The 27,411-nt window shown below is 35.8% G+C and overlaps 3 protein-coding genes across 3 annotated transcripts; 1 reads left to right on the forward strand and 2 right to left on the reverse strand.

Moving 5' to 3' along the window:
* Positions 1 to 9,864: 9,864 nt before the first annotated feature.
* LOC110784809 (cinnamoyl-CoA reductase CAD2-like) lies at positions 9,865 to 16,387 on the forward strand. Its single transcript, XM_021989254.2, has 9 exons — positions 9,865 to 10,181; positions 10,803 to 10,930; positions 12,144 to 12,391; positions 12,483 to 12,567; positions 12,674 to 12,717; positions 13,293 to 13,487; positions 13,593 to 13,755; positions 13,919 to 13,975; positions 16,173 to 16,387. Exons 3-8 carry the CDS (start codon positions 12,293 to 12,295, stop codon positions 13,969 to 13,971), a joined length of 639 nt encoding a protein of 212 aa, XP_021844946.1. The 5' UTR covers positions 9,865 to 10,181; positions 10,803 to 10,930; positions 12,144 to 12,292; the 3' UTR covers positions 13,972 to 13,975; positions 16,173 to 16,387.
* A 2,697-nt stretch (positions 16,388 to 19,084) lies between these two features.
* LOC110784831 (early nodulin-like protein 14) lies at positions 19,085 to 22,651 on the reverse strand. The gene is made up of 4 exons (XM_021989279.2): positions 22,323 to 22,651; positions 22,099 to 22,214; positions 21,626 to 22,012; positions 19,085 to 19,345 (listed from the first exon to the last, which is right to left on the reverse strand). Exons 1-4 carry the CDS (start codon positions 22,462 to 22,464, stop codon positions 19,268 to 19,270), a joined length of 723 nt encoding a protein of 240 aa, XP_021844971.1. The 5' UTR covers positions 22,465 to 22,651; the 3' UTR covers positions 19,085 to 19,267.
* A 1,994-nt stretch (positions 22,652 to 24,645) lies between these two features.
* Positions 24,646 to 27,173, reverse strand: LOC130459225 (zinc finger BED domain-containing protein RICESLEEPER 2). The gene is made up of 7 exons (XM_056826463.1): positions 27,040 to 27,173; positions 26,677 to 26,716; positions 26,405 to 26,527; positions 25,718 to 25,806; positions 25,325 to 25,634; positions 25,082 to 25,246; positions 24,646 to 24,953 (listed from the first exon to the last, which is right to left on the reverse strand). The coding sequence occupies exons 3-6, from the start codon at positions 26,520 to 26,522 to the stop codon at positions 25,128 to 25,130; spliced, it is 636 nt and encodes a 211-aa protein (XP_056682441.1). The 5' UTR covers positions 26,523 to 26,527; positions 26,677 to 26,716; positions 27,040 to 27,173; the 3' UTR covers positions 24,646 to 24,953; positions 25,082 to 25,127.
* Positions 27,174 to 27,411: the final 238 nt, after the last annotated feature.

Here is a 27,411-nt window from a genome sequence, read left to right on the forward strand (position 1 = left end):
ATGCATACTTGGACCAAGGGCATTATTTCCTTCAGTCTCCCACTTGTCCTTAGGGACAAGTGTGCATTTCCTAATTCCTTTGTCGCTCGATGCTTGCTCTTGAACATAAGGTAAGAGTTGTCATCCTTATTATGTCCAGAGGTGTTCCTCGGTTTCAGAGTTCAACTGATCAAATAAACAGATAATCATAGCCTATGATTCATCCGAGCACGGCCATGCATTTCACAGTTTCTAGCTCTCCGAGTGGCCTTGTACAACTTTTAAGCATCTCATCCCGATTTATGGGAGGACAATCCCAATCTTGCGATCTTGAGATTAGACTTCGTTTGATAGGTGATTACCTGAGCGTTGCCTTTATAGCCTCCTTTTACGGTGCGATGGTTGGTCAACGTCAAAGCAACCAGTTCTCAAACAAGTAATCTCAAATCACTCAGGTATTGAGGATTTAGTGTCTAATAATTTAATGAAATTTACTTATGACAGACTTTCATCTCTTACAGTAAAGTTTCATAGGTCTTGTCCGATACTAGTCTTCCCAAAGTAAGTATCTATGCAAATGATTATGACATTGCCATGTCCACATAGTTCAAGAAACAGAACTACTAGTCATCTTGCATTCTAATCGTCTAACGTTTTCTATGCGTCCAATTTTATAGAAAACTCCGATTAGGGACCATTTTCAACCTTTGACATTCAAGTTCACTTGATAGACATTTCTTAGTCACAGGACTGGTCCTGACAGTCTATCTTGAATATATCGTCAAATTGAAGGGACTCATCATTTAATAAACCACAAATTAAATGGAAAAATGAATTCCTTTCATTTATTGTGAATGATTAACCAATAATGTTTTACAAAGATTCAAACTCTAAAACTTTAAAACATTAAACAGACACATCAAAGCCATTCTCCAATATGCTTGATTCCCATAGCTGCAGTGTGCGAGTTGTGCTTCGCTTGCGGCAGAGGTTTAGTTAATGGATCTGATATGTTGTCATCAGTTCCAATTTTGCTTATCTCGACTTCTTTTCTTTCAACGAACTCTCGTAGAAGGTGAAATCTACGAAGTACATGCTTGACTCTCTGGTGGTGTCTAGGCTCTTTTGCCTGTGCAATAGCTCCGTTATCATCACAATACAGGGCTATTGGTCCTTTAATGGAGGGGACTACACCAAGTTCTCCTATGAACTTCCTTAGCCATATAGCTTCCTTTGCTGCTTCATGTGCAGCAATGTACTCCGCTTCAGTTGTAGAATCCGCAATGGTGCTTTGCTTAGCACTTTTCCAGCTTACTGCTCCTCCGTTGAGGCAGAAGACAAACCCAGACTGTGATCTGAAATCATCTTTGTCGGTTTGGAAACTTGCGTCCGTATAGCCTTTAACAATTAATTCATCATCTCCACCATAGACCAGGAAGTCATCTTTGTGCCTTTTCAGGTACTTCAGAATATTCTTGGCAGCAGTCCAATGCGCCTCTCCTGGGTCTGACTGGTATCTGCTCGTAGCACTGAGTGCGTACGCAACATCCGGGCGTGTACATATCATAGCATACATTATTGAACCAATCAATGATGCATATGGAATCCCATTCATTCGTCTACGCTCATCAAGTGTTTTTGGGCACTGAGTCTTGCTTAGAGTCATTCCATGAGACATGGGTAGGTAGCCTCGCTTGGAGTCCGCCATCTTGAACCTATCAAGCACCTTATTGATATAAGTGCTTTGACTAAGTCCAATCATCTTTTTAGATCTATCTCTGTAAATCTTGATGCCCAATATGTACTGTGCTTCTCCTAGATCCTTCATCGAAAAACATTTCCCAAGCCAAATCTTGACAGAGTTCAACATAGGAATGTCATTTCCGATAAGCAATATGTCGTCGACATATAATACTAGGAAAGCAATTTTGCTCCCACTGACCTTCTTGTATACACAAGATTCGTCCGCGTTCTTGATGAAACCAAAGTCACTGACTGCTTCATCAAAACGTATATTCCAGCTCCTGGATGCCTGCTTCAATCCGTAGATTGACTTCTTTAGCTTGCATACCTTTTTAGCATTCTTTGGATCCTCAAAACCTTCAGGTTGTGTCATAAACACAGTTTCTGTTAAAACGCCGTTTAAGAAAGCAGTTTTGACATCCATCTGCCATATTTCGTAATCGTAATATGCAGCGATTGCTAACATTATTCGAATAGACTTTAGCATTGCAACTGGTGAAAAGGTTTCATCGTAATCCACACCGTGGACTTGCCTGTAACCTTTTGCAACCAATCTAGCTTTGAAAACTTCAAGTTTCCCATCCTTGTCCTTTTTCAGTTTGAAAACCCATTTGCTTCCAATGGCTTGGTAGCCATCTGGCAAATCGACCAAATCCCATACTTGGTTTTCAGACATGGAGTCTAATTCAGATTGCATGGCTTCTTGCCATTGCTTGGAGCTAGGGCTCGTCATAGCTTGCTTGTAAGTCGCAGGTTCATCACTTTTAAGTAATAGAACGTCATAGCTCTCGTTCGTCAAAATACCCAAGTACCTTTCCGGTTGAGATCTATATCTTTGCGATCTACGCGGGGTAACATTTCTAGATTGACCATGATTCTCACCAGATTCTTCTAAAGATCTCTGAGTTTCATCCTGAATGTCATCTTGAGCATTCTCTAGAGTTTGTTGTTCGACTCGAATTTCTTCGAGGTCTACTTTTCTCCCACTTGTCATTTTGGAAATGTGATCCTTCTCCAAAAAGACACCATCTCGAGCAACAAACACTTTGTTCTCAGATGTATTGTAGAAGTAATACCCCTTTGTTTCCTTTGGATAGCCCACAAGGATACATTTGTCAGATTTTGGATGAAGTTTGTCTGAAATTAATCGTTTGACGTATACTTCACATCCCCAAATCTTAAGAAAAGACACATTTGGAGGCTTTCCAAACCATAATTCGTATGGAGTCTTTTCGACAGCTTTAGACGGAGCTCTATTTATAGTGAGTGCAGCTGTATTTAGTGCATGTCCCCAAAATTCTAATGGAAGTTCGGCCTGACCCATCATTGACCTGACCATGTCTAGCAAGGTTCTGTTCCTCCGTTCTGACACACCGTTCCATTGTGGTGTTCCAGGAGGAGTCAATTCTGATAGAATTCCACATTCTTTCAGATGGTCATCAAATTCATAGCTCAGATATTCACCGCCTCTATCAGACCGCAGTGCCTTGATCTTCTTGCCTAATTGATTCTCTACTTCACTCTGAAATTCCTTGAATTTGTCAAAGGATTCAGACTTATGCTTCATTAGGTAGACATAACCATACCTACTGAAGTCATCAGTGAAAGTGATAAAGTAGCTGAAACCACCTCTAGCATTTGTACTCATTGGTCCACATACATCTGTATGGATTAAACCCAATAGTTCATTTGCTCTTTCTCCACCTCTAGAGAAAGGTTGCTTTGTCATTTTGCCAAGTAAACATGATTCGCATTTACCATAATCCTCTAAGTTAAATGGTTCTAGAATTCCTTCCCTTTGAAGTCTTTCTAAGCGTTTCAAGTTTATATGGCCTAATCGACAATGCCACAGATAGGTGAGATCTGAATCATCCTTTTTGGCCTTTTTGGTATTTATGTTATATACTTGTTTGTCGTGATCTAATAAATAAAGTCCATTGACTAATCTAGCAGATCCATAAAACATCTCTTTAAAATAAAACGAACAACTATTGTCTTTTATTATAAAGGAAAATCCCTTAGCATCTAAGCAAGAAACTGAAATGATGTTTTTAGTAAGACTTGGAACATGGAAACATTCTTCCAGTTCCAAAACTAGCCCGGAGGGCAACGACAAATAGTAAGTTCCTACAGCTAATGCAGCAATCCGTGCTCCATTTCCCACTCGTAGGTCGACTTCACCCTTGCTTAACTTTCTACTTCTTCTTAGTCCCTGTGGATTGGAACATAAGTGTGAGCCACAACCTGTATCTAATACCCAAGAAGTTGAATTAGCAAGTATACAGTCTATAACGAAAATACCTGAAGATGGAACGACTGTTCCGTTCTTCTGATCTTCCTTTAGCTTTGGACATTCTCTTTTGTAATGGCCTATTCCATCACAATAAAGACAGCTTGATGTGGACTTGTCCTGCTTTGATTTAGCATTGCCCTTGGACTTTCCACCTTTCTTGAATGGTCTCTTTCTAGCCTTGAGTAAATCTTTGGCTTCACAGTCCAGTACTATTTCAGCCTTTCTGACAAGGTGAATAAATTCTGCAACTGTTTCTTCTCTTGGTTCACTTAGGTATAGTTGCTTGAAGCGACCAAACCCACTGTGTAGTGAATTGAGCAAGACAGAGACTGCCATCCTTTCGCTTATTGGTGTTCCTAGTAGACTTAGGCGATCAAAATATGAACACATAAGATCCACATGGAACCTCAGTGGGACGCCTACCCTTTGTTTAGTGCGAAGGAGCTGAACATGTGTTTCTTGGACCTCCATCCTATAACACCTGTTGGGAGAACTAACCTTTAGACCAGACATTGATTCAATCAACTCATGGACGTTCAGGTCCCTGTCCTCCGTACTTCCACGACAGATATCCCTCAGATTCTTGATGAGCGTAAAAGGTTCATAGGCTACAAACCTTCTAGCCCAATCATCAGGGATATTGTTCAGCATGAGACTCATAACCTTTTTGAGATCCGCATCCCAGGCGTAAAACCTCTCAGGGGTCATGTCTCTGGCATAGTAGCTTGGCATGGGATGTGACAGTACATACTCAAGTCCATTGAGTTTGACTATTTCAACTAGCTTAGCTTCCCATTCAAGAAAATTTGTCAGGTTCAGCTTGACCATAAGCTCAGAACCCATGATGATGTTTTGATTGTTGTTTGCCATATTAAAAAACTACAATTGAAAAGAATAAACAAATAAATAACCATTCACAGTTTCTCTTAATAAACTTAAATTCTAGCATACATGCATAATTCAATGTTTATTAAGCATTTTATTCAAGTTATGTGTTCCGGCAGGTGTGAATAAAATGATTCCAAGATCCTAAAATCATTGAAGAACTAAGCACAGTTTGTCGACTTAATCCTAGAACATCTTAGGTAAGCAAAAGCCTTTTGCTAATAGTCTAGAAACTATTCTTGGTTGATAGGTACGTCTAAGAACTTATTAGGTAAACCTATCGAATTTGCCACGACATAAAAGGACTCCTTACTTATATCGTTGAGTTTCACCAAAACTAACATGTACTCACAATTATTTGTGTACCTTGCCCCTTTAGGACCAATAAGTAACACCTCGCTGAGCGAAAACTATTACTAGATTGATGTAAAGGATATCCAAGCAAGTGTATATTTTGGCATGGCACCTTTTAACTCAATTTTTAAGTTTGGAACTTAAGGCTCTTACTATGTTGGTTAGATTTTAAGTGAACTAAAATCCTTAATCATGCAACATAATCAAGCTTTTGATCTCATGCATTTTAAGACATATTTAAAACAATAAATAACTTAAAACATGCATAAGATATTTGTGATCTAGTATGGCCCGACTTCATCTTGAAGCTTTGACTTCAAAGTCCGTCTTGAAAATCTCCGTGGGAGGCACCATTTTCTTCAAATAGGATAAGCTATAACTAATTACAACTATTTGATGGTTCGCAGACCATATTTGAATTGAAAAATAACTTTGGTACTTTAGACCAATTACATTCAAATTAATGGTACGCAGACCATATTTTCTATCCTATTTGGGCCATACTAGTCACTTCATAACCTGCAAAACAGTACATATACAATATATACCATTCACCCATTCATTATCATGAATGGCCCACATAGCTGGTTAGTAAAACACATTATGCATCACGTAAACATTTGCTGCAATTAATCAAGGGCACCAATAATCTACCAATTATTCAGTCCTTATTAATTCTAATCAAGTTGTTTTAACCTTAAGGATTTGTAGACCTAATCAAGAGTTTATGACTAAAAGGCGCTCCCACTTAAACCAATAAATTCATATGCTTTACCAATTTTAAACATAAAAATGTATTTCTAGTCCAACCGGAAACATACAAATTTAATTAAAATTTAAAGCTCATATCAATTTATAATTGAATCCAAAAATTTAATTTAATTTCAGTCGTATTTAAATTAATTCATGATTTTAATTTTAGTAAAATAATTAGAATAAATAACATTTATTATAATTATAATATTCAAAATTAAAATCCAAGAAAATAATTCAAATTATTAATTTTAAAATTAATTAAAATTACGTGAACTGAAATTTTCAAATTAAACATTCAAAACGATCTAATCGTAACGCAAACACCCTACGCGTTGCACGCCCATGGGCCGTACGCACACAGCCATTGCTGGCCATGTGCGCGCAGCCCATGCGCTCGTCGCATAGCTGCTGCTTCCCTATCGCAAGCCTCCGCACGCATTGGTGCTCGCTGCGCGCGCCAGCGCTCATCGCACGCGAGCTATCGCTCGCAGTGCGCGCGCGCGACATCGCTCGCTGGGCGCGCGACATCGCTCGCTGGGCGCGCGAGCCATCGCTCGCTGGGCGCGCGACATCGCTCGCTGTGCGCGCGAGCCATCGCTCGCTGGGGCGCGACATCGCTCGCTGGGCGGGCGACATCGCTCGCTGTGCGCGCGAGTAATGCTGGGCGCAGCGCTCGTGGCACGCGAGCTTGCGCTCGCTGCGCGCGAGGCTGCGCGCTCTTGTGCGAGGCAGCGCGCGTTGTGGCGCAGCTCGCTTGCTGCCCACACGCGACTGCCTTGGCTCGCTCTTCGCCCATGCCCATTCGTTCATTGCTCGTGGCACACGACACAAGGCAGGGCTGCTGCCTTGTGCTCGTGCACTACGCCCTTGCTCATTGCATTCGTGCCGCACGGGCGACGAGCTCCCTTGCTCGTCGTCGCATGCCCGCATTATACAACACCCCTTAAGGGTAACACGAAGCGTCCATTGCTTCGTGCGTGCAAGTTTTATGAACGAATCGCATAAAATTTAAAATTTATATTTAAAATTAATGACAAATTAATAAATAATATTAATTTCATAATTTTAGGGCGAAAAATCGAAAATTTATTATCCAATTGATTTCCGATTGATATGGATTCAAGTCTAGGTCATAAAAATTTAAAATTTATCGTAAATTTACAATTTTTATGGTGGTTTTTAATCATAGGTTTCTAATTAAATTACAATTAATTATGAAAATCAAATTAATTCTAAATTATTCTAATTTTCAACAAATTAATCATAATTAATAATTAGATTGCATAATTAACAAGACTAGGCATTCAAACTTGTTAAACATATGCAGTAGGTCAATCAAAAATTCAAGATTTATCAACAAGAATCGCAAATATTTAATTTAACATCTTAAATTTACGAAATTTTGCATTCGAAAAACTAAAACCTTCGAAAAGTCATAGTTAGGCTTCGAATTTGAGAATTCTGGGTTCGGCAGAAAAATACTATTTTTTGTCAAAATTTTTAGAATGCCTTTTACATGCGGAATTGACACAAAAATCACTCAATTCGGATGAGTAACGAAGAAACTGCCGAAAAACTGCGTACGTATAATTAAATAAACGCAATTTGCAATTAATTAACAATTACGAAAATTAATCACCCCTTTTAATTCTTGCAAATTTGTAATATTTAACCATGTTCATGCAATTTAGATTATGAAAATAATAAGGGGCTCGTGATACCACTGTTAGGTTATGATACATATGACAATTCATAAATCATGCGGAAAAACCATAAACCCAGGAAAACATATTATTTACACATAATCATTTAGCATAGAATAGATGCATACTCTTTGTTGCGTGCCTTCCCTAGCTGCGCCCGAACCGAACAAGAACAAGTCTTTAGGACTCCAAGTGTCGTCCCTCCGTAGATAGTCCACAGCACGTCCGGATCCGCCTTAAGATTGACCAACTAGAATCGCCCTTAAGGTACTATTATTTTCGGCACTTTATAGGCAAATGTGTGACTGAATTTTTCTCTCAAAAACTCACTTTGAATACTTTGAAACTTGTGTTATAAATTGTGAGCCCTAGCCTCATATTTATAGCGGTATGGAAAGGGAATCGAAATCCTATTCAGATACAAATTAATCAAACCTAGAATCCTACAAGAACTCTAATTTAATTAATTTATCAAATAGAATTAGGAATTTAATCATTAACCGAACTCTGCATGTTTTAGGAAACGTGCACGAACACAAACACTTGCACACACACGCACGACAGCCACGATGGGCCTCATGCGTGCGCGCGAGCAGCAGCCCACTCAGCGCCCGCGCGCGCTGCGCGCGCTGTGCGCGCTGTGCGCTGCGCGTGCTGTGCGCGCTGTGCGCGCTGCGCGCTGCGCGCAGCCTGCTGGGCCTGGCCTTGCTGTTTGTGCGGCGCGCTTGGCTTGCTGGGCGATGGCCTGGCTTCGTGCTGGGCCTCGTCCGGCAGGCCTCGTCCGATGCTTATTCGTACGATGCGCTTCCGATTAAATTTTCCGATTCCGGAATTCATTTCCGATACGAACAATATTTAATATTTCCGATTCCGGAATTAATTTCCGTTTCGAACAAATATTTAATATTTCCGTTTCCGGAATTATTTTCCGATTCCGGTAATATTTCCGATTCTGACAATATTTCCGTTTCCGGCAATATTTCCGATTCTGGCAATATTTCCATTTCCGATAATATTTTCCGATACGTACCATGTTTCCGTTTCCGGCAACATCTACGACTTGGATAATATTTATATTTCCGATACGATCCATATTTCCGTTTCCGGCAATATCATCGTTTCCGGAGTATTCATTTCTTGCCTGTGACGATCTTAGCTCCCACTGAAACCAAGATCCGTCGGTTCCGAATATTCATAGATAGAGTATCTAATGCCATTAGATACTTGATCCGTTTACGTACTATTTGTGTGACCCTACGGGTCCAGTCAAGAGTAAGCTGTGGATTAATATCATTAATTCCACTTGAACTGAAGCGGCCTCTAGCTAGGCATTCAGCTCACTTGATCTCACTGAATTATTAACTTGTCAATTAATACTGAACCGCATTTATTAGACTTAACATAGAATGCATACTTGGACCAAGGGCATTATTTCCTTCAGTGTGGGTATTTATACCTACCCAAATGGGTATCAAAGAATAGCTACTATAAGTCACTCAATAGACTCAAATTCTTTCTTACATGTTACTTTACTGTACTGAAGCCAACTTGTTCCTAATTTGTTTTAATTAATGCAGCCTATATCACAACATTTCCCCACACCACAGAGGCAAAGACCTCCTGCAGCTTTCTATTCTGATCATGGGGGTGAGCAAACCATCTACTCCTTCCCTGCACATGACTTCCCATTGTCATAGACTCAACCAAGTCAAGGACACACAATATCAAGCCAAGCATTGCAGGATCTTGCAATGGCTAGAAGATTAGAAAAAAGACCATGAGGTCAGATTTTATTGAATTTAAAGTCTTCATTACATTTCATTAGTGCAGATCATTACATTTTACCTACCCACTTAACCCACTTACACTAGTAGAAAAAACCCCTGTTGCAGCCCCCTTGTTGCAGCGTACATGTATTAATACGCTTCAACAACCAGTCGGTCAACGCGGGTCAAACCCTTTAAAGGGTTGTTGCAGCGTACAATTTAATTGTTCCCTGCAAAAACGTTTGTTGCAGCGTACAATTTAAAAGCCCCTTGCAATAAACCATTTTTGTTGCAGCGTACATTTAAAAGCCCCCAACAATAGCCCGGGTAAAAAATTATTCGCTACAATATTGGTTGAGTAAAAAATTAATTCAGAACAAATTAATCAAGAATGAAAATTTTAGTTCCCCGCTCAACTCCCTTCTTCTTCCTCGATGCGTCGCCCCCTCCAAAAAAAAACCCTTTCCCTGCTATGACAAAAAATCTTTCCCTGCGTCGTCAATCGGTTGTTCTGGTGGTTCTGGTTCCTCGTCGGTGGTTCAGGTTCCTCGTCGGTGGTTCTGGTCTCTTTTCTCACCTCCTCTCCACCTGTTCGCTTTCTCGGTCGGTGGTTCCAAGAAAGAAGTTAGCTTGCTCGGCCGGTGGTTCCAAGAAAGAGGTTGCTCGACCGGTGGTTCTCCGTCAATCTCCTCGCCGCGGCATGTAATTATTCTTCCCTGTCCCCTCTTGATATTTGTTTTACAAATTAGGGTTTGTTCAATTCTTTTAGAGTAGACAGTTTCCTATTTTCTCCGGGCTCCGACTGGGTCTAAACTCCAAACTAAGTTGGGGCAGGATAGTAGATATGCAGTTGATTATTGAAGTTAGAATTGTTTCCACGCACTTCATTATTGCAGTTAGAGTTGTTCGATTCTTTGTGAATAAAAAGGAAACTCTCTAATTTCAAAACTCAGAAAACTCATTCTTTGTGAATAATAACTAGGTCATTGAAGATCTAATTTGGATTTTCAGTTGGATTCTTTTGCCTTGTATCTATTTTAATTGAAACAAACACAACGGTGATGTTGGCTTGTTATGAAATTGGAGTCCTATAATTTGTTTAAAGTATTTTCTTAGTTCAAATACCATGTTCTAGGGTTTTTCTTTCAAAAATTTTACTTTGTCAAGATTTTCTATTGTCGGTTTAAATGCAACGTAATTTGCTCGAGGTAAAGGAGAATGAGGATGGTTATTACTTGATTTAACATAATTTGATGTGTGTTGATTGCTGACTGAATTTCTACTGACCTAATGCCTCAAAAATTTCTCTCTTGAAAATACAAGGTTGGTTGTAGGTATGCTCGTGAAGAGACGAGACATGATAATGGATCACTACTGACTTAGGACTACAACATAAAGCTGGCGGATCAAAGAGGACAGAAGGTTAAATTGGAGTATGAGTCTGAGCAAAGGTTTGTGCTTTCTTACTGCAAGTTTTACTATTTACACTATCTGGGCTCCTGAATCTCTTCAGTTTTAGATGTTGATATTCAACCATATGTGCCTTATAGTTTAAATTTCACAGAGTAATATTGATGGGTCTTATGTTTCATACAAAGGGAAAACATCTAATGTAAAAACAACAATATAAAGATGCATTCAATACTACAAATCATTATGTTTTGGCTGGTGTCGTAGTGACTATTGTGGAATTGGGATGAGGCGCCTGTCATGCGTTATGTCTGTATGAGGTGGATGTCTGTTTGTTATTCTAATTTCTATGTTCCTTAAGTCCTGAATTTGTTTTTTTTTTTTTGTGATCTTAGTTCAAGCCTTAATTAATGCCACAAACTTTTATGTTAAAAAGAATATTTTGGATAAAACCGTTCCATTATTTTTTTTCCTGTTGAAGTTAAAAAATATCAGACAACTTTTGTTTTGATAATCCTCTGTACTCTAGTTCTGTTGTGATAAATTCACTTCTCCAACTCTTTGTTTGTGTAAATGCAGTCTTGTATGGGAAGATTAACGAGGGTTGAATGGGTTATCTGGGAATAACATTTGGCTAAGTGTTCTCATTTTCTTTTAATTTTCACCTTGTCCGGCTTGCTTATTATTTTCTTAGATCTTTGACTTCAAAAGAGAAGCTTGTGATGTTGAGTTGGGTTGTCAAAATTTCTTGAATCATGTGCCCTGTTAGATGCCTGCGCACTGCTATTGGAGAGTTTGGATGAAAGGCTCCTCAAGTACCTTTTCTTGAATGATTTGGCTGCACCACGTGCTTGTTATACCTCCTTTGTTTTCTTATCCTTTGTGCTGCACATAGGTGTATCATACGCTCATACATGTTGTAGGTCTAATGTAGATTTTTATTTCTGAATTCCAGAGATCTGATGGAAATCCAAGTATCTGAACGAAGAGCTCGTGCACAAGATGAGGTGTTGAAACACGCTCTTGATGAGCATAATCTAGAGCTAAGGATAAAAGCTAGATCTGATCTGCACTGATCTGTGTTGATCTGATCTGCACTGATCTGATCTGCATTGATCAGTGATATCTGCACTGATCTGATATCCTTCTGTATGCTAGTGCACTGATCTACTGCTGCATTTTTTGTATTTTTTGTTGTTGGCTGCTGCGCGCACATTTCACTAACCACCCTTCTGTATGTTTTACTTGATGCAGGAACAACATAGGTACGATGAATGAAAACCAAATTGTTGTTGGGCATGAATCAGAAGGTGGCAAGACTCCCACAACGTTCTAAGTTGGTTCTTTCAATTTGACTATTATTATACTCAAGCACTGAAGTGGCCTACTCATATTTGCACATTATGGCTTTCAATCGACATGATTACATAGAAGAACTCGAAAAGCTTCCCAAAGCTAATATGTTTGACTTGTTTCAAAAGAGGTATCTACGTTCTGTAACGGTAAGACTTCTACCCTTGTTATATTTTATCAGTGTCAAATTTGTGAATCAATAAGTTTTCAAACAAAATAATTGAAATTTTCTGATGTCAGATAGGAGTTGGATTGATAGTTTGCCAACAGTTTGGGGGAATTAACGGTATCTGCTTCTATGTCAGCAATATCTTTGAGACGGCTGGTAAATACTCTATTTTTAAAACTCTGTTTTAAAAAAGGAAAATACTAGTACATTTTTACTAAATGCGCAAAACCATTGTCTTCTAAAATTTGATTTATATGTACAGGATTTTCTCCAAGCATTGGTACTTTAATATATGCTTTGCTTCAGGTTCGAAAACCATACTTCCTGTTGTTAGTAGGATAAGTTATCATGTGTTTGTGTTCCAACTTTAAAGAATATATCTCCACAGCGGAATTTGGTGTTTATTGGAGACCCCGTTTCTAATTTGGTATGTGGGTTGAGTCCTATGAATAGTCCTTCAGAATAGCGGATCGGGTAAATAGTGGCAGATTGAGAAAATGTAGTTCTTTAGTGCGTTTATAACTGTAATGCAATATGAACTGCTAACATTAGTGCAGAAGGAGCTGGATGATTGATATTCATCATGAAGATTTTTTTTATTTTTTTATTTGGGTGCCTTGGTTGTTGGCAGTGTCTCTGAAGCCGAAAGTTTTTGAAGGGATGCATGTAAAGCCCTAGCTTTACTCTCACCTGGCCCAAAACCTGGTCAACAAAAGTTAAATTCTTGACGGGTCGGGCTCAAATTGGGCTTAAAATCTGTCCCAACCCCCTCTATTTTTGGGCCGGGCTCAAGTTGATCGAGTCTAATATGAAAATGCAGTAAGCACTTTAGCAATTAGTAGTTACTAACTGTTAATCATTTTTTCCTGATCCTGTTTCAGACTGAGCTAATTGATCCAACAGTAAAAGGAACGCTGAATATCCTTAAATCCTGCGCCAGAATCCCAACCATCAAACGCGTAGTTTTCACATCATCAATGGCTGCAGTTCTGCTCACTGGTAGACCTCTAACTGCTGAAACTATAGTTGATGAAACATGGTTTTCTGTCCCAGAAATCTGCGAGAAACAACAAATGGTTTGCACACTTACTTACCATTAAATTCTGATCTGATTTTTTGATCTGATTTTATGGTTGGTATGACAGAAAATAACTAACTAAAACCTGGTGTATGTTATGCAGAAGTGGTATCTTTTCTCAAAGACATTGGCTGAAGAAGCTGCATGGGATTTTGTTAAAGAACATGGGCTTGATATGGTGTCGATAAACCTTGCAATTGTTATAGGCCCTTTGCTGCAACCAATAATCAATACCAGTTCTTTTGCTGTTTTAAGCTTGGTTAATGGTATGATCATCTTGGCTTTATGTATATGTTGTTGGAATTTTATGCTCTCTAATAATATGTCATCTCATGAGACATAGAACTTCAAGTGTCTAAAGTACTCCATACCATACTTGACTTCCATTGATATTTCATGTACTAATTGTAATTTTCTTAAAATGTGCAGTCACCGTTGGTTTTTTCCAAGGGAATGAAAAAGGTGGTCATGCTGACAAATGACTTGGTATGTCTTTAAATTGCTTTTTATTTACCTTAATTATAAATAGCCTTATACATCATTCAAACTAGTCATCTTCTGCTTGTGAAATACCCCCTCGCAAACACAAGTATTAAACTGATTTTATTTCTAAGACTCAATCAAATCTATTTATGCACATTTGAGACTTGTTTGGTCGTTATAGGTCATATTTAGGCTAAAATAAGGCATTTTCGCTCCCAACTTTGAACTAAGAACCTAAGGATTAATTTTAAACATTTTACATGATTAATATGATTAGTTTTAAGTTTTCAATATTTGTTCCAATCTATTTATGCACATTTAAGGATAATTGGATCGTTATAGGTCATATTTAGGCTAAAATGACATTTTCGCTCCCAACTTTGAACTAACAAACTTAAGAACTCAATTCAAACTTACTACATGATTCATATGATTAGTTTTAACTTTCCAAGACTTAATCCAATCTATTTATGCATACTCGAGACTTCTTTGGCCGTTATAGGTCATATTTAGGCTAAAATGACATTTTCGCTCACAACTTTGAACTAACGAACTTAAGAACTAATTTAAAACTTATAACATGATTCATATGATTATTTTTAAGTTTCCAAGACTCAATCCAATCTATTTATGCACATTTGAGACTTGTTTGATCGTTATAGGTCATATTTAGGCTAAAATAAGGCATTTTCGCTCCCAACTTTGAACTAAAGAACCTAAGGACTCATTTTAAACATTTTACATGATTAATATGATTATTTTTAACTTTCCAAGAATTAATACAATTTATTTATGCGTATTCGAGACTTCTTTGGCCGTTATAGGTCATAGTTAGGCTAAAATGTCATTTTCGCTCCCAACTTTGAACTAACGAACCTAAGAACTTATTTTAAACCTTTTACATGATTAATATGCTTAGATTGAAGTTTCCAAGACTCATTCCAATTTACTTATGCACATTTAAGGCTTGTTTGGTCGTTATAGGTCACATTTAGGCTAAAATGAGCATTTTCGTTCCCAAATTTTAAAAAAAGAACCTAAGGACTTATTTTAAACCTTTTACATGATTAATATGTTTAGCTTGAAGTTTCCAAGACTCATTCCAATCTACTTATGCACATTTAAGGCTTGTTTGGTCGTTATAGGTCATATTTAGGCTAAAATGAGCATTTTCGCTCCCAAATTTTAAATAAAGAACCTAAGGACTCATTTTAAACTAACTAAATGTTTTATATGCTTAGTTTTGACTTTCTAAGACTCATTCCAATCTATTTATGCACATTTGAACCTCATTGCGTCGTTATAGGTCATATTTAGCCTAAAATGACATTTTCGCTCCCAACTTTGAACTAAATAACCTAAGGACTCATTTTAAACTTACTATATGACTAATATGCTTATTTTTAAGTTTCTAAGACTTATTCTAATCTACTTATGTACATTTAAGGCTTGTTTGGTCGTTATAGGTCATATTTAGGCTAAAATAAGGCATTTTCGCTCCCAACTTTGAAATAAAGAACCTAAGGACTCATTTTAAACTTATTACATGTTTAATATGCATAATTTTAACTTTCTAAGACTCGTTCCAATCTATTTATGCAAGTTTAAGGCTCATTGGGTTGTTATAGGTCATATTTAGGCTAAAATGATATTTTCGTTCCCAACTTTGAACTAAAGAACCTAAAGAGTCATTTTAAACCTTTTACATGATTAATGTGCTTAGTTTTAACTTTATAATACCCATTCCAATCTATTTGTGCACATTTAAGACTCATTGGGTCGTTATAGGTCATATTTAGACATTTTCGCTCCCAACTTTGAACTAAATAACCTAAGGACTCATTTTAAACTTATTATATGACTAATATGCTTATTTTTAAGTTTCTAAGAATTATTCTAATCTACTTATGTACATTTAAGGCTTGTTTGGTCGTTGTAGGTCATATTTAGGCTTAAATGAGGCATTTTCGCTCTCAACTTTGAACTATAGAACCTAATACTCATTTTAAACTTATTACATGTTTAATATGCATAACCTAAGGCTAGATGAGGTAATTAATTAATTTTCCTTACTCTTGATTCGTATTTTAGACTATTAGGACATTGCCATTAGTTGCTTGAATGTTAAAATGTGATATTTAATTTGCATTTAATCTGCTCTTTAATTTAATGCTCCCATCAAAATTTTGTTTTTGTAAAGGTTTATACTCCAAGGAATACGTCTTATGCTAGTGAGGAAATTGATGTGGTTCGTGAGCAATGGGTTGCAAGTATTTATTATTGGCCTAAGGGCGCTTGATCGAGTTAGTTTAGATGTTATAGAACAATATTCTATGTTAAAATGTATGCGTACGTTGAAATTGGAACATACATATATTTAAATATATATGGTACGTGCACTTTTGTTTTGGGATATCTTCAAAACTCCATTTATTGTTTTTATATTTGTATACAGGTTGCGATATTCTATTATTGTTGTGACAGGTTTCTGTATTTGGGCACTCTAGGTATCCCTAAAACTTAAATTTTACACCCTTGTTGCAGCGTACATATATCTGTACGCTGCGAGAAGGGTGTAAATTTTGGCCAAAATCTTGACTTGTTGCAGCGAACAAATAGATGTTCGTTGCAACAGGTTGGGTTTTTTACAGCGTACACCTATTTGTACGCTGCAACAAGTCAAGATTTTGGCCAAAATTTAGACACTTGTTGCCTGTACGCTGTAAAAAACCACTTTTCGCAGCGAACATTGTACGCTGCAACAAGTTTAGACTTGTTGCAGGCCCCCCAGTTGCAGCATACGATGTACGCTGCAACAGGGGTCTAAAAGCCCGCTGCAATAAGGGTTTTTTCTACTAGTGTTAACTTAAAACAAACCAGATAAAAAAACAGAACCACTAGGATTACAACCCACACTTCACATTTCACACTAATAGGTCTTCTCATCTTGCTCATCACATAGTCTGCCTCCCTCTTCCTTGCATAATTGTTAGCTTCACTAAGTTTTGTCCTAAAACTATCAACTTCAGCAGCAAGGCTTTGTTTATCTTGCATTAACCCTAGTATGACGATTGTTTGCCAAGTTGTTAGTTCTTGTTCATCAATCCATCTAAAAAAGATGCAACCCCTTCTGTTTGTTTCAACATCATAATCTGGACAAGCAATGAACCTCCTTCCAGGATTTTCTTTTGTCCATGCCTTTTGAATGGATACTGTGAATCCACAGTAGCACCTCTTAGGGTGTTCATTATCACCATTGTTGAACAAAGAGATAGCCCTGTTCATCATTCTTCAAATAAATTACGTTTTAATAATTATTTCCTAAATATGTTTAATTATTGTTAAAATAAGATAACTTAAGATTTTAAAAAAAATGACAGAAAAATACCTTTTTGTTGAGAAGAGTCAGCTATGGTGGAGCAACAGAGAAAAAACACAGAGCAGAAGATGGAGAAGAAAGATTTTTTTTTTAAGTGTTTTATTATTGTTTTGTTGGGCATGGAATGTTAAATACTCTGTTTTTTGAGAGCCTCAACGGCTATATTTTTGTAAAAAGCTAACTGAAATGAATTTTCCTTTATTTAATTATTGATAAATGGTAAATGTAACTGTTTTTTGTCGTTTAGTGCCTTTTATTTAGTTTCCTTTTAATTTAATTGAATTTTAACGGCCGTTAGTGACGGAAAACAAAAAGCAGCGTTTTCCATCCATTTTGAGGGACCTAAATACTCCTTTTGAAACTTGAGGGACCTAACTGCTCCTTTTGGCAAAGTTTAGGGACCTCCAGACCTATTTACTCCATGTTATAGGGGACAAAGATTGGAATTCGAGGCAGTTACCAACTTACAAATATAGAGGACTCCCTTTCTAAATCTTGCACACTGCATTATCGTACACTACATAGGATGCCATAATGGTGATACCGCTAAACACTATCACCATTTTTTTTTTTCTTGAAATTCTCGTTGATAAACAAGTTTGACCTACCTTAAATTTATTTGTTTTTTTTATTATATATAAAACAAAAAAGGAAACTCCGATGGACATCTTGAATCACTGTTTTAGATCAAACAAATGATCTTGTAGAAGAAGTATTTTTGCATATCTGATATGTGTTTGCTAATGCATATCATAGCATAAAATAGGAGTAGGAAAAAGACAAAAAATGTACTTTTTAAACAAAAATAGTACCTTTTTATACAAAATTGTACTTTTTTTTACAGAATGGTACTTCTTTTTTTGTCTTTTAGCTGATATATGTGTTGCCACACATATCTGATATCCAAAAAAATGACCCCTGATCTTGTATGCATTCACCGTAAAATAAGTTTATTATACATCATGGAAGTTTTTTACATATTTTGATTAAATTTTTATTTAATAAAGTAGTTTTTGATTGGTAAACTTTTTAAAGAGTTATATATATCGTTATATTTACATAGAAGTATTATGATTTTAAAGAGGTAATTTTTATTATAGTGAAAAATAAACGACTTACATCATATCGCACTTACTATTAAATATTTTGAGTTTATTTTACATTTGTCTTACAATATTTAGCACTAGTCTTATATGCATGTGACGCGTGCGAATATAAGAAACAGATTTGTGTTATTACATTTAAACCTGAAATAACATGTAAAAAATATAATATAAATGCGAAGCGTGCGAATATAAGATACAGATAAGTTAGATAAGTCGGACACATATAAACATATTGATAAAATAGTAAGAATTTATTTAAGGGGTTAGATTAATAAAAATGTTTATTCGGGTTTTCCTATTGATTAAGTTGTCATTGTATTCTCTATTCTATAAATGTAGAAGGTATTTAGTTATTCAAGAGGGACACCAAAAGTGAATTTACTAAAATAACTTCAGCTTTTCACAAAAACTACAATGGAACACAAGCCTTGGGCTCAATCACCCTACCCCTACCCCTACCCTTGTTCAAAATAACCTTAAAATAGTGCCCGTGATTGCATGATTGTTAAGAAGTTTGGATAAAAATAATAATGAAGAGAATAAAGAAAGCCGAGACAATTATAAAGCATGATTATTAAATAAAATACAAGAAAACTAGGAATGGGTTGTTAAAAATAAAGAAAGGACTAAGAAAAAAATGCTAATAATTAATTTTAAAAGTCCAAAAGAGCATATTATATATCATTATGAACCTCTCTCTAAAGCTACTTTATCTCACACTCCTAATCTAACCCCACAATTCTAACAGCTGGCTAATTCTACTAATTCTATACTATCACATTTTACATTAAACATTCATCATTCTTATTTTTATATTATTGTTACCATGACAATAATTACATAACATACAGATATTACACCTTTGACAAACCCCATCATCTTCACTCCCTGAAAAATAAAATATAAAAAAAAGGGGGCGTCAGAATTTGAGTAATTAACAGATTTACATTAAGGCCCATAATTTTGGAACCATCCCAAAAAGTTTGGTTCTAATTGGAATGAGCTACTCCATACAAGAGCAATGCAAATTATAAATTGGGAAGGAGATTATAAATGTCTTTAGTTTTAGCTTTTAACCACTAGGCCTAGACAAATATTGATTGACAAAATTCAAATAATGCATACATAGAATTTAACAAGGACTTAGCCTAATAGTTAAAATTAAGGGTACTTGTGAGAGTGATGGATAGCTCAGTTGGTTAGAGCTTCCATCCCGGTTCCAGGTGATCCTGGGATCGATTCTCATACCCGCCCTTGTGGCTCATTTGCACCAAAAAAAAAAAAAAATTAAGGGTACTTGTACGATAGATTTTAGGTTCAAATCTCATAGCAAATTAGCAATAGAAGACAGGAGATTAAGAGGATCACGGGCTTACAAAAGAACAATCCGATTAAAGTTTGGTGTGATTAGGAACCGCGGGTGTTTTGACATTGAGTTCCCACTTCATTTTCACTTAAAGTTGTCATTAATTGAAGCCAAATAGATCTTTACAAACTTTTATATAAGACGGTGTTACACAAAATACCACCTTGATGTCGTATAAGTTAAGCAATGGAATCAATTAGTTAAACACTTGAACTAATTAGTTAAGCACTTAAACCAATTAGTTAAGGAATGAAAATAAGTAGTTAAACACTATAAATTGGGAAGGAGATTATAAATGTCCTTAGTTCTAGCTTTTAACCACTAGGCCTAGACAAATATTGATTGACAAAATTCAAATGATGCATACATAGAATTTAACAAGGACTTAGCCTAATAGTTAAAATTAAGGGTACTTGTACGATAGGTTTTAGGTTCAAATCTCATAGCAAATTAGCAATAGAAGACAGGAGATTAAGAGGATCACGGGCTTACAAAAGAACAATCCGATTAAAGTTTGGTGTGATTAGGAACCGCGGGTGTTTTGACATTGAGTTCCCACTTCATTTTCACTTAAAGTTGTCATTAATTGAAGTCAAATAAATCTTTACAAACTTTTATATAAGACGGTCTTACACAAAATACCACCTTGATGTCGTATAAGTTAAGCAATGGAATCAATTAGTTAAGCACTTGAACTAATTAGTTAAGCACTTAAACCAATTAGTTAAGGAATGAAAATAAGTAGTTAAACACTATAACTAATTAGCTAACAAATAGAACCAATTAGTTCAACAATCAAATTGGTCTTTCCGGTAAGGCGGTCTTACACAAAAATTGTTGATAAATCTTACTACCAATGTTCATGTTAAAAGAATTTATAAAAGAATATCTCCAACATAGATAGACCCGTTAATCATTCATATGACCAAAAGTAACCTAAAACAAGTACAAACTTAGCCTAAGAGTGGGAAAAACTAACCACCCTATAAGCTGAAATCCTAAAATGACCAGAAATATTTCAGGGTTCTATTAAAAGTCCAAATTGAAATTCACCTGAACCCAAACCAAAACGACGTAGAAATAAAGCAACACATTGTTCTAGGAGCCTAAACAAAAATATTACAAGAAAATTCCTGTGAAATATCGATTTTGGTACCTAGAATTAATAACATTTTCATTTGAAGGGCAACAAATTGTTTTAGATTCTTATGTAGAGTTTTTTTATTCTCTTAATTAAAAAAAAATGACCCTACAACAAACAAAAACATTCAAGGAAATTTGACTAAATTTGAAAATTAAAAGTTGCAAAACTCGAAAGGGACTACCTACTTCTCGGGTTTGGATACAATTCTTGATGATGTATTATTTTTTAGCTCACATATTGATTTTGTAACTTGGTTTTAGCTCACATATTGATTTTGTAACTTGGTCTAATAGGGATGGAAATATTGTTGCTAATCACCCGTAAGGCCCTGTTCTTCTGAACTTTATTTGGCTGAACTGAACTAAATTTAATGGAGCTAAACTAAACTAAACTGAATTGAATGGAACTGCAACAAATTCCAAAAGAACAGGGCCCAAATATCTTTTGTTTTTAAGCTGGGAGAATCATTGCCCTCCAATATCTCCCCGTATGCACTTAACAAATTGTCTATTAATTAATACAGGAAAATAATAATTAATTAATGCAGGAAAAAAGTATTGCCCTCAGAACTCAAAAGTACGGAGTATTGTTTTTTATTTTCCAAAAAATAGAAAATTTCCATAAAAATCGAAGTTAAAAGAAAGGAAAGATATTATACCTGAGAAGCTTGATTGGCTGGAGTAGGGAAAGGTCGAATGGTAGCGGAATCAACCTCACCGGTAGGCAAAGGAACAGCGGGGTTGCTATTAATGAACGGTATGCTTCCCATTGCCGCCGGAGAGACAGCAGGCATCGGAGAAATACCCACAGAAGTGTAGGCGGGCCCAGGGCTAGCTCCTTCCTTCTCACGGGGCTGGAACGGCCAAGGATATGACGGAGAAGACGAGACCTCGCCTCCTGGTGTCGCTGGAGGTGGATTTTCCGGCGGTGAAGACTGTGAGGTTGTTGATGTAATATCAACTGCTAGCTTTTGGCCTTGTTCACATGGGATGTTGGTGCCATTGTTGAAGGCAAAGTAGAAGTACCCAGTTCTTGATGGGTGCCACTAAGAAAAAATGTTGCACGCTAAGTGTTTGATAAAATGCGTCAACCAAAAAATAAGAAATGAAAGGATGTGAAGTTTGGACTTACAGTGTAGGTGGTGGAATTGAGGTTGGAGAGAGGAGTTGCTTGGGTGAAGTTGCAGGAATTGAAGGCTTCTTTGGTTCTGAATATGTAGAGATTGTACTGATTCTTGTGCTTGAAAACTGCAGGAGAAAGGAAAAAGTTGGACATTAGCATAATGTAGTTCAAAAAGTGGATTAATTGGTAAATTAATTCAAGAAAATTCATCAGCAAAAATGGAAAATGCTTACTGATTGTATCTCCAATGTTGGCAGTGGGATCCTTCCAGTTTGTAACTCCATCGACAACTACAGTTGCACAATTCGATCTTTGAAAGGCAAGCAAGAAGATTGACAAGAAGAATGAGGTAGAGTATCCATTGAAAACTCCCATTTTTCTGTTGCTGAATTTATCTAAGTAGAAGAAGGGAATTTGAGGGGAGAATGCAGTAACAGAAATGAAGTGGGGGATTTGTTGTTTTGTAGAGTAAAGAGTGGTGCGCTCACTTTTTATCACTGAAGGGGAAGTCTTGTGAAGAGAGAGAAAGTGAGGTGGTGGTGGTGTTTGTGTGTCAGAGTGTTGGACTTTTCATGGCAACAGTTTAAATGGATGACAGTCATCTAACATTGGGTTCTGTAATTTATTTTCCTTTTTGCTAATTCAAACTTCTAATCAATTACAGGACTATTATTAGTAAAAGACTAGGGTCGCGATTCAAGCTTAAATCAGTGGTAAGGGAATTGTTTAACAAAAAGTTTTTCCATGTATTCGGTGTATAATAAATTTATTACATCGACATAATTTTTACTTAACTTTTTATAACTTCTAACATGGTTTAATTAATTTTATACTTTATATTATAATTTTTTAATGGATAAACATTTTAAAGGTTTACATAATTACTTTATTATAATTGATTTTGAAAATATAATTTTTATTAAAGCAAAAAAATTATCATTAAAAATTACTCCCTTGCTCTTTTTGTTTTTTTACGTTTGTTATTTTGCATGTGTTTTAACAATAAATGTGCATTAAAATTCTTCTAATTTTTTTTATTTAAACAAAGAAAATTACGTTTATTTATAATGTTTTCACTTTTATCAAAATTTTGATATTAGAAAAGAAAAAAATTAATGTCTCTATGGAAAAATGTAAGAGATTAAATGACCCAATGAATTTAATTGGTTAAAATAATTATTGGACACAAATTTTGATAGAATTTAAAGCATTTATGTGATAATATAAAAGGAAATGTAAAGAATATTTTGGAACACCCAAAAAGAAAAATGTAAGAGACGTAGGGAGTAATTAATATAGATTTTAGATTTTGTTAATCGAGTCATTGAAATATACTCCGCAACAATTTTTAATGGGAGGACACCAATCCGTTAAGGGGATGTTTGTATGAGTTTAGAATGGTCTAAACCCATACAGTACAATGTGTTTGGTTGAAAGTGTGGGTTTGACTCATACCTTTACTCTAGTTACCAAATAAAAGGGTAAATGTTTATCTCCAAATTGAAGCAAACACATTGTATTAAGAATCAAGTTTCATACCATAGAACCTTGATATCATTTTTTTTATCTCAACCTCATACCAATGTGCGAACCAAACACCCATAAGTTTCAAAGCTTTTGAGCTGGAACATTTACGAGAATAACATGCAAATGTGTTAAGATCTAACCCCATAAAATATACGAAAATGATAAAGGTCGCAACATGCGATCTTTAAGCCGTGTCACATTGATGACATGACATGCTTATGTGTTATGATTTAAATTGAAAACTAAAATATTTAACTTATATAATATATTATACATGTTTCAAAAAAAGGTATGAGAATCTTAAAATTCTAATTTGTTTTTTTCTTTATATCGACTACCTTATTTACATATCTCCATAGTAAAAATATTGCACTGATAGTAAAAAATATTATGATGATGCATTGTCTACGTGACGCCTATATGTACCAATTAAACTCCAACATGTAAGATTGCGACAACTAAATGTTGTCGCAACTTACGACCTTTATCATCATCCTAAAATATAACATATTTGGTACTTCGTAAGGGCGTTCCACAAAGCAATAAAGACAAGAGAGATCTTGCTCGAGGCTACTTACTTTATCGCCATATGATCTTAAGTTGGAACTTTATTTGATCATATGAAGTGAATCGTCTCTTCGCCCGTTGGTTGCTTAACAAGCTCATATTTAACAAGATTGATACGGAGTACAAAGTACTAAAAGTTTGATACTCACTACTCATTACTTCCCATTTAGTGAATTAAAAAAAAGACGTATTTGTATTGAATTTAGATTAGTTAGGGTATAGTAGGCTTTATATAGACCTGGCAAACGGGTCGTGTCGTGTCGTGTTCGTTTCCGTGTCACTGTTAAACGGGTTGAAAACCTTAAACACGAACACGACCCGTTAAATAAACGGGTCAAAAAAATCAAACACGAACACGACCTGTTTAATAAACAGGTAACACGAACCTAACACGCCTTACCTGTTTAACTAAACAGGTCGTGTTCGTGTCATAACTTTTAAACCCATTAAATATGTTGATACTTTAAAGCAAACAATGACCCTAATAAATTTCCAATATTACTTAAATCCATGAGGCCATAAGCAACGCTGCTCATAAAAGTTAGTACCACAAATACAATCAACATGTATTTGGCTATATAAAGTTCAAGCTAGCCCAAATAAGTTACAGCCTCAAAACACGGGCTCCAAAATATTACAAACCACATAATGTAATTGTTTAAAAGTTTTGGCAAAAGATGAGGATTTAGACAAAATATTAATATTGACTCCTAGAAGATCCTTCAACGAACGATCAGCCACTTCTTGTTCCTCATGCAAATAACAGAGACCTAACAATAGAAGAAGTGTTCAAAAGATCAAGAACATAAATAACTCTATGAAATAATTAATAAGTAAATAAAATAAAGGATTTAAACTTAAATAAACCCGATTGAATAGAAAAAAGGAGATTAATTACCTAATCAATATTGATAGACATTTCGGGGGCTGAGCAGGCAGTGGTTTCACTTCCACTGGCAGAAAGAGGACTTGGAGTAGTAGTGGGAGGAGAAATATATATCAACATCCAACTTCAAGCTCATTACGTTGTCACATAATTCCTCAAGTTCTGGAACCGTTTCAGCTAGTAGGACAAAGACAATATTAGACTTTTAATATCACATGTTATATTGTAAACAAAAATACAAGTCAAAAGCATCACCTTGATGTCCATAAGTCCAATCTCTTAGACATATTAATGATTCCACAACAGATGACTTCAAAGAGCTTCTAACAGGGTCCAAGATTTTTCCGCCAACACTGAAGGCAGATTCAGATGCTACTGTAGAAATCGGAATAGATAATAGGTCTCTAGCCATAACAGAAAGGACAGGGAAGCGCAACTGACAAGATCTCCAATAGTCAATGATATCCAAATTGTTCGCACGAGGAACTCTAGGCTCCTCCAAGTATAATGCAAGTTCTGATTTTGGAATACCGGTAAACTCCCCTCCAGAAAAAGAATCAAACTCCTAATTAACCAAAAAAAAAAACAATTATTTTGTGCATTAGATACAAAATATATATAAAAATATGTAAGTAGAAAGTAGTATACCTCCATAAAACCATCTCCAGCAACAACATTCAAACCACCAGAATTAAGGTTAGAGATGGATTGCCCACCATTTGATTGGGTCGAACTTGCTACATATGCATCAAACAAGGCAAAGAGATTGTCTTTCAGACATGACACCTCAAAAGAGCTAGTTGAACCATAAATTCTGTTGTATGCAAAATCCACCAACTGAAACTTGTACCGAGGATCCATAATGGCAGTAATAGCCATAATGGGGGAGAATTCAGACCAATACTTTTCAAACTTACCCCACATTCTTGTAGCTATCTTCCTAACAAAAAAATCTCCACTTTCCATTTCATCTTTCAACAATAACCTCACCTTGAGAACATTAGGAAAGTAGAGATTTGATGTTGGATACTTGGATCCAGAAAAGACACAGGTTACATCATAAAAAACTTTCAAAAACTTGAATAGCTTTTCAACCCTAGACCACTCATCATTTGTTGGACAATTCACATAATTAGTGTCAGTTTTCTGAAGATGCACAAAAGCCTTCCTATAAAATATAGCACTCTCCAACATCAAAAAAGTAGAATTCCAACGAGTTGGCACACACCAGAAAAGTGAGTTTTCTAGAGCGTTTGAAATTCTTACCAGGTTCTAGAAAAGTGAAGTTCACCCACACACCAGAAGTGAGTTTTCTAGAGCGTTTGAAATTCTTACCAGGCTTGTATGTATGACAAAGTTTCTTTCCTTTCTCTCTATTAGGCTTAGAGAGAATTTCAACCTCTGGGTCTGCCCCTTCAATGTTCATTGATTTTGGATCCATAGTAGCTTCCATAGTACCTTAACAAAAAAATAATAACGTACATAAGACATATGAAATTCACAAGAAATAAACTTTAAACCATAAATCAGAAAATAAGCAGATTACGAAAAAAAGAACAATAATTTAAAAATAACAAACAAAATCAGAAAAGAAAATATAATCTTACCTTAGAATCTTAGATAAAGGCTGAACACCAACAAAGTAACCTACAAAATTACAAAATCAAAGAAAAAATCAGAAAACATATTAACATTATTTGACAACAACTAAAACCCCAAAAATAATTAACTAATAAATGAATCCCAAAATATAATATTTGTATATAAACATGTGAAACACGTTAGCTAAAGAATTAAGAACTAATTAACCAAAGAATGAAAGAACTAATTAACTAAAGAATTAAAGAATTAAAGAATTAATTAACTAAAGAATGGAGGAATTAAAGAACTAATTAACTAAAGAATCGAAGTAATCAAAGAATAAAATAATACATGAGGATTTAGAGAGGAATAATTAATTAGTTTATTACCTTGCTAGATTCACGTTGAAGGTGGAATCAGGGAGTAAAATGGAGGCTTTTGTCTCCACTCTCCAGTAGAAAGTGAAAAGACGGAGAACACAAGGGAGTAAAATGTAGGGTTTGAGTTTTTTTGACTACAATAATTTTGGTAGGGTTTGAAGTATTTTGACTGACACACTTATATAGTACTCTTTTTAGGGTTTACTCTTTTTTGGGCCTATTTATTAATTGTTATTTTGGGCCTATTTATTAGTTTCTTTTTGTTCTTCATAATTAAGTGTTAAATTTTTATACAGGTAAATGGGTAAACGGGTAAACGGGTAAACACGTCTAACCCGCATAACTAAGCGGGTTGTCTCGTGTCCAGTTCGTGTTTAAATT

The sequence above is a fragment of the Spinacia oleracea genome, chromosome 4, assembly GCF_020520425.1.
Source record: "Spinacia oleracea cultivar Varoflay chromosome 4, BTI_SOV_V1, whole genome shotgun sequence".
NCBI lineage: Eukaryota > Viridiplantae > Streptophyta > Magnoliopsida > Caryophyllales > Amaranthaceae > Spinacia > Spinacia oleracea.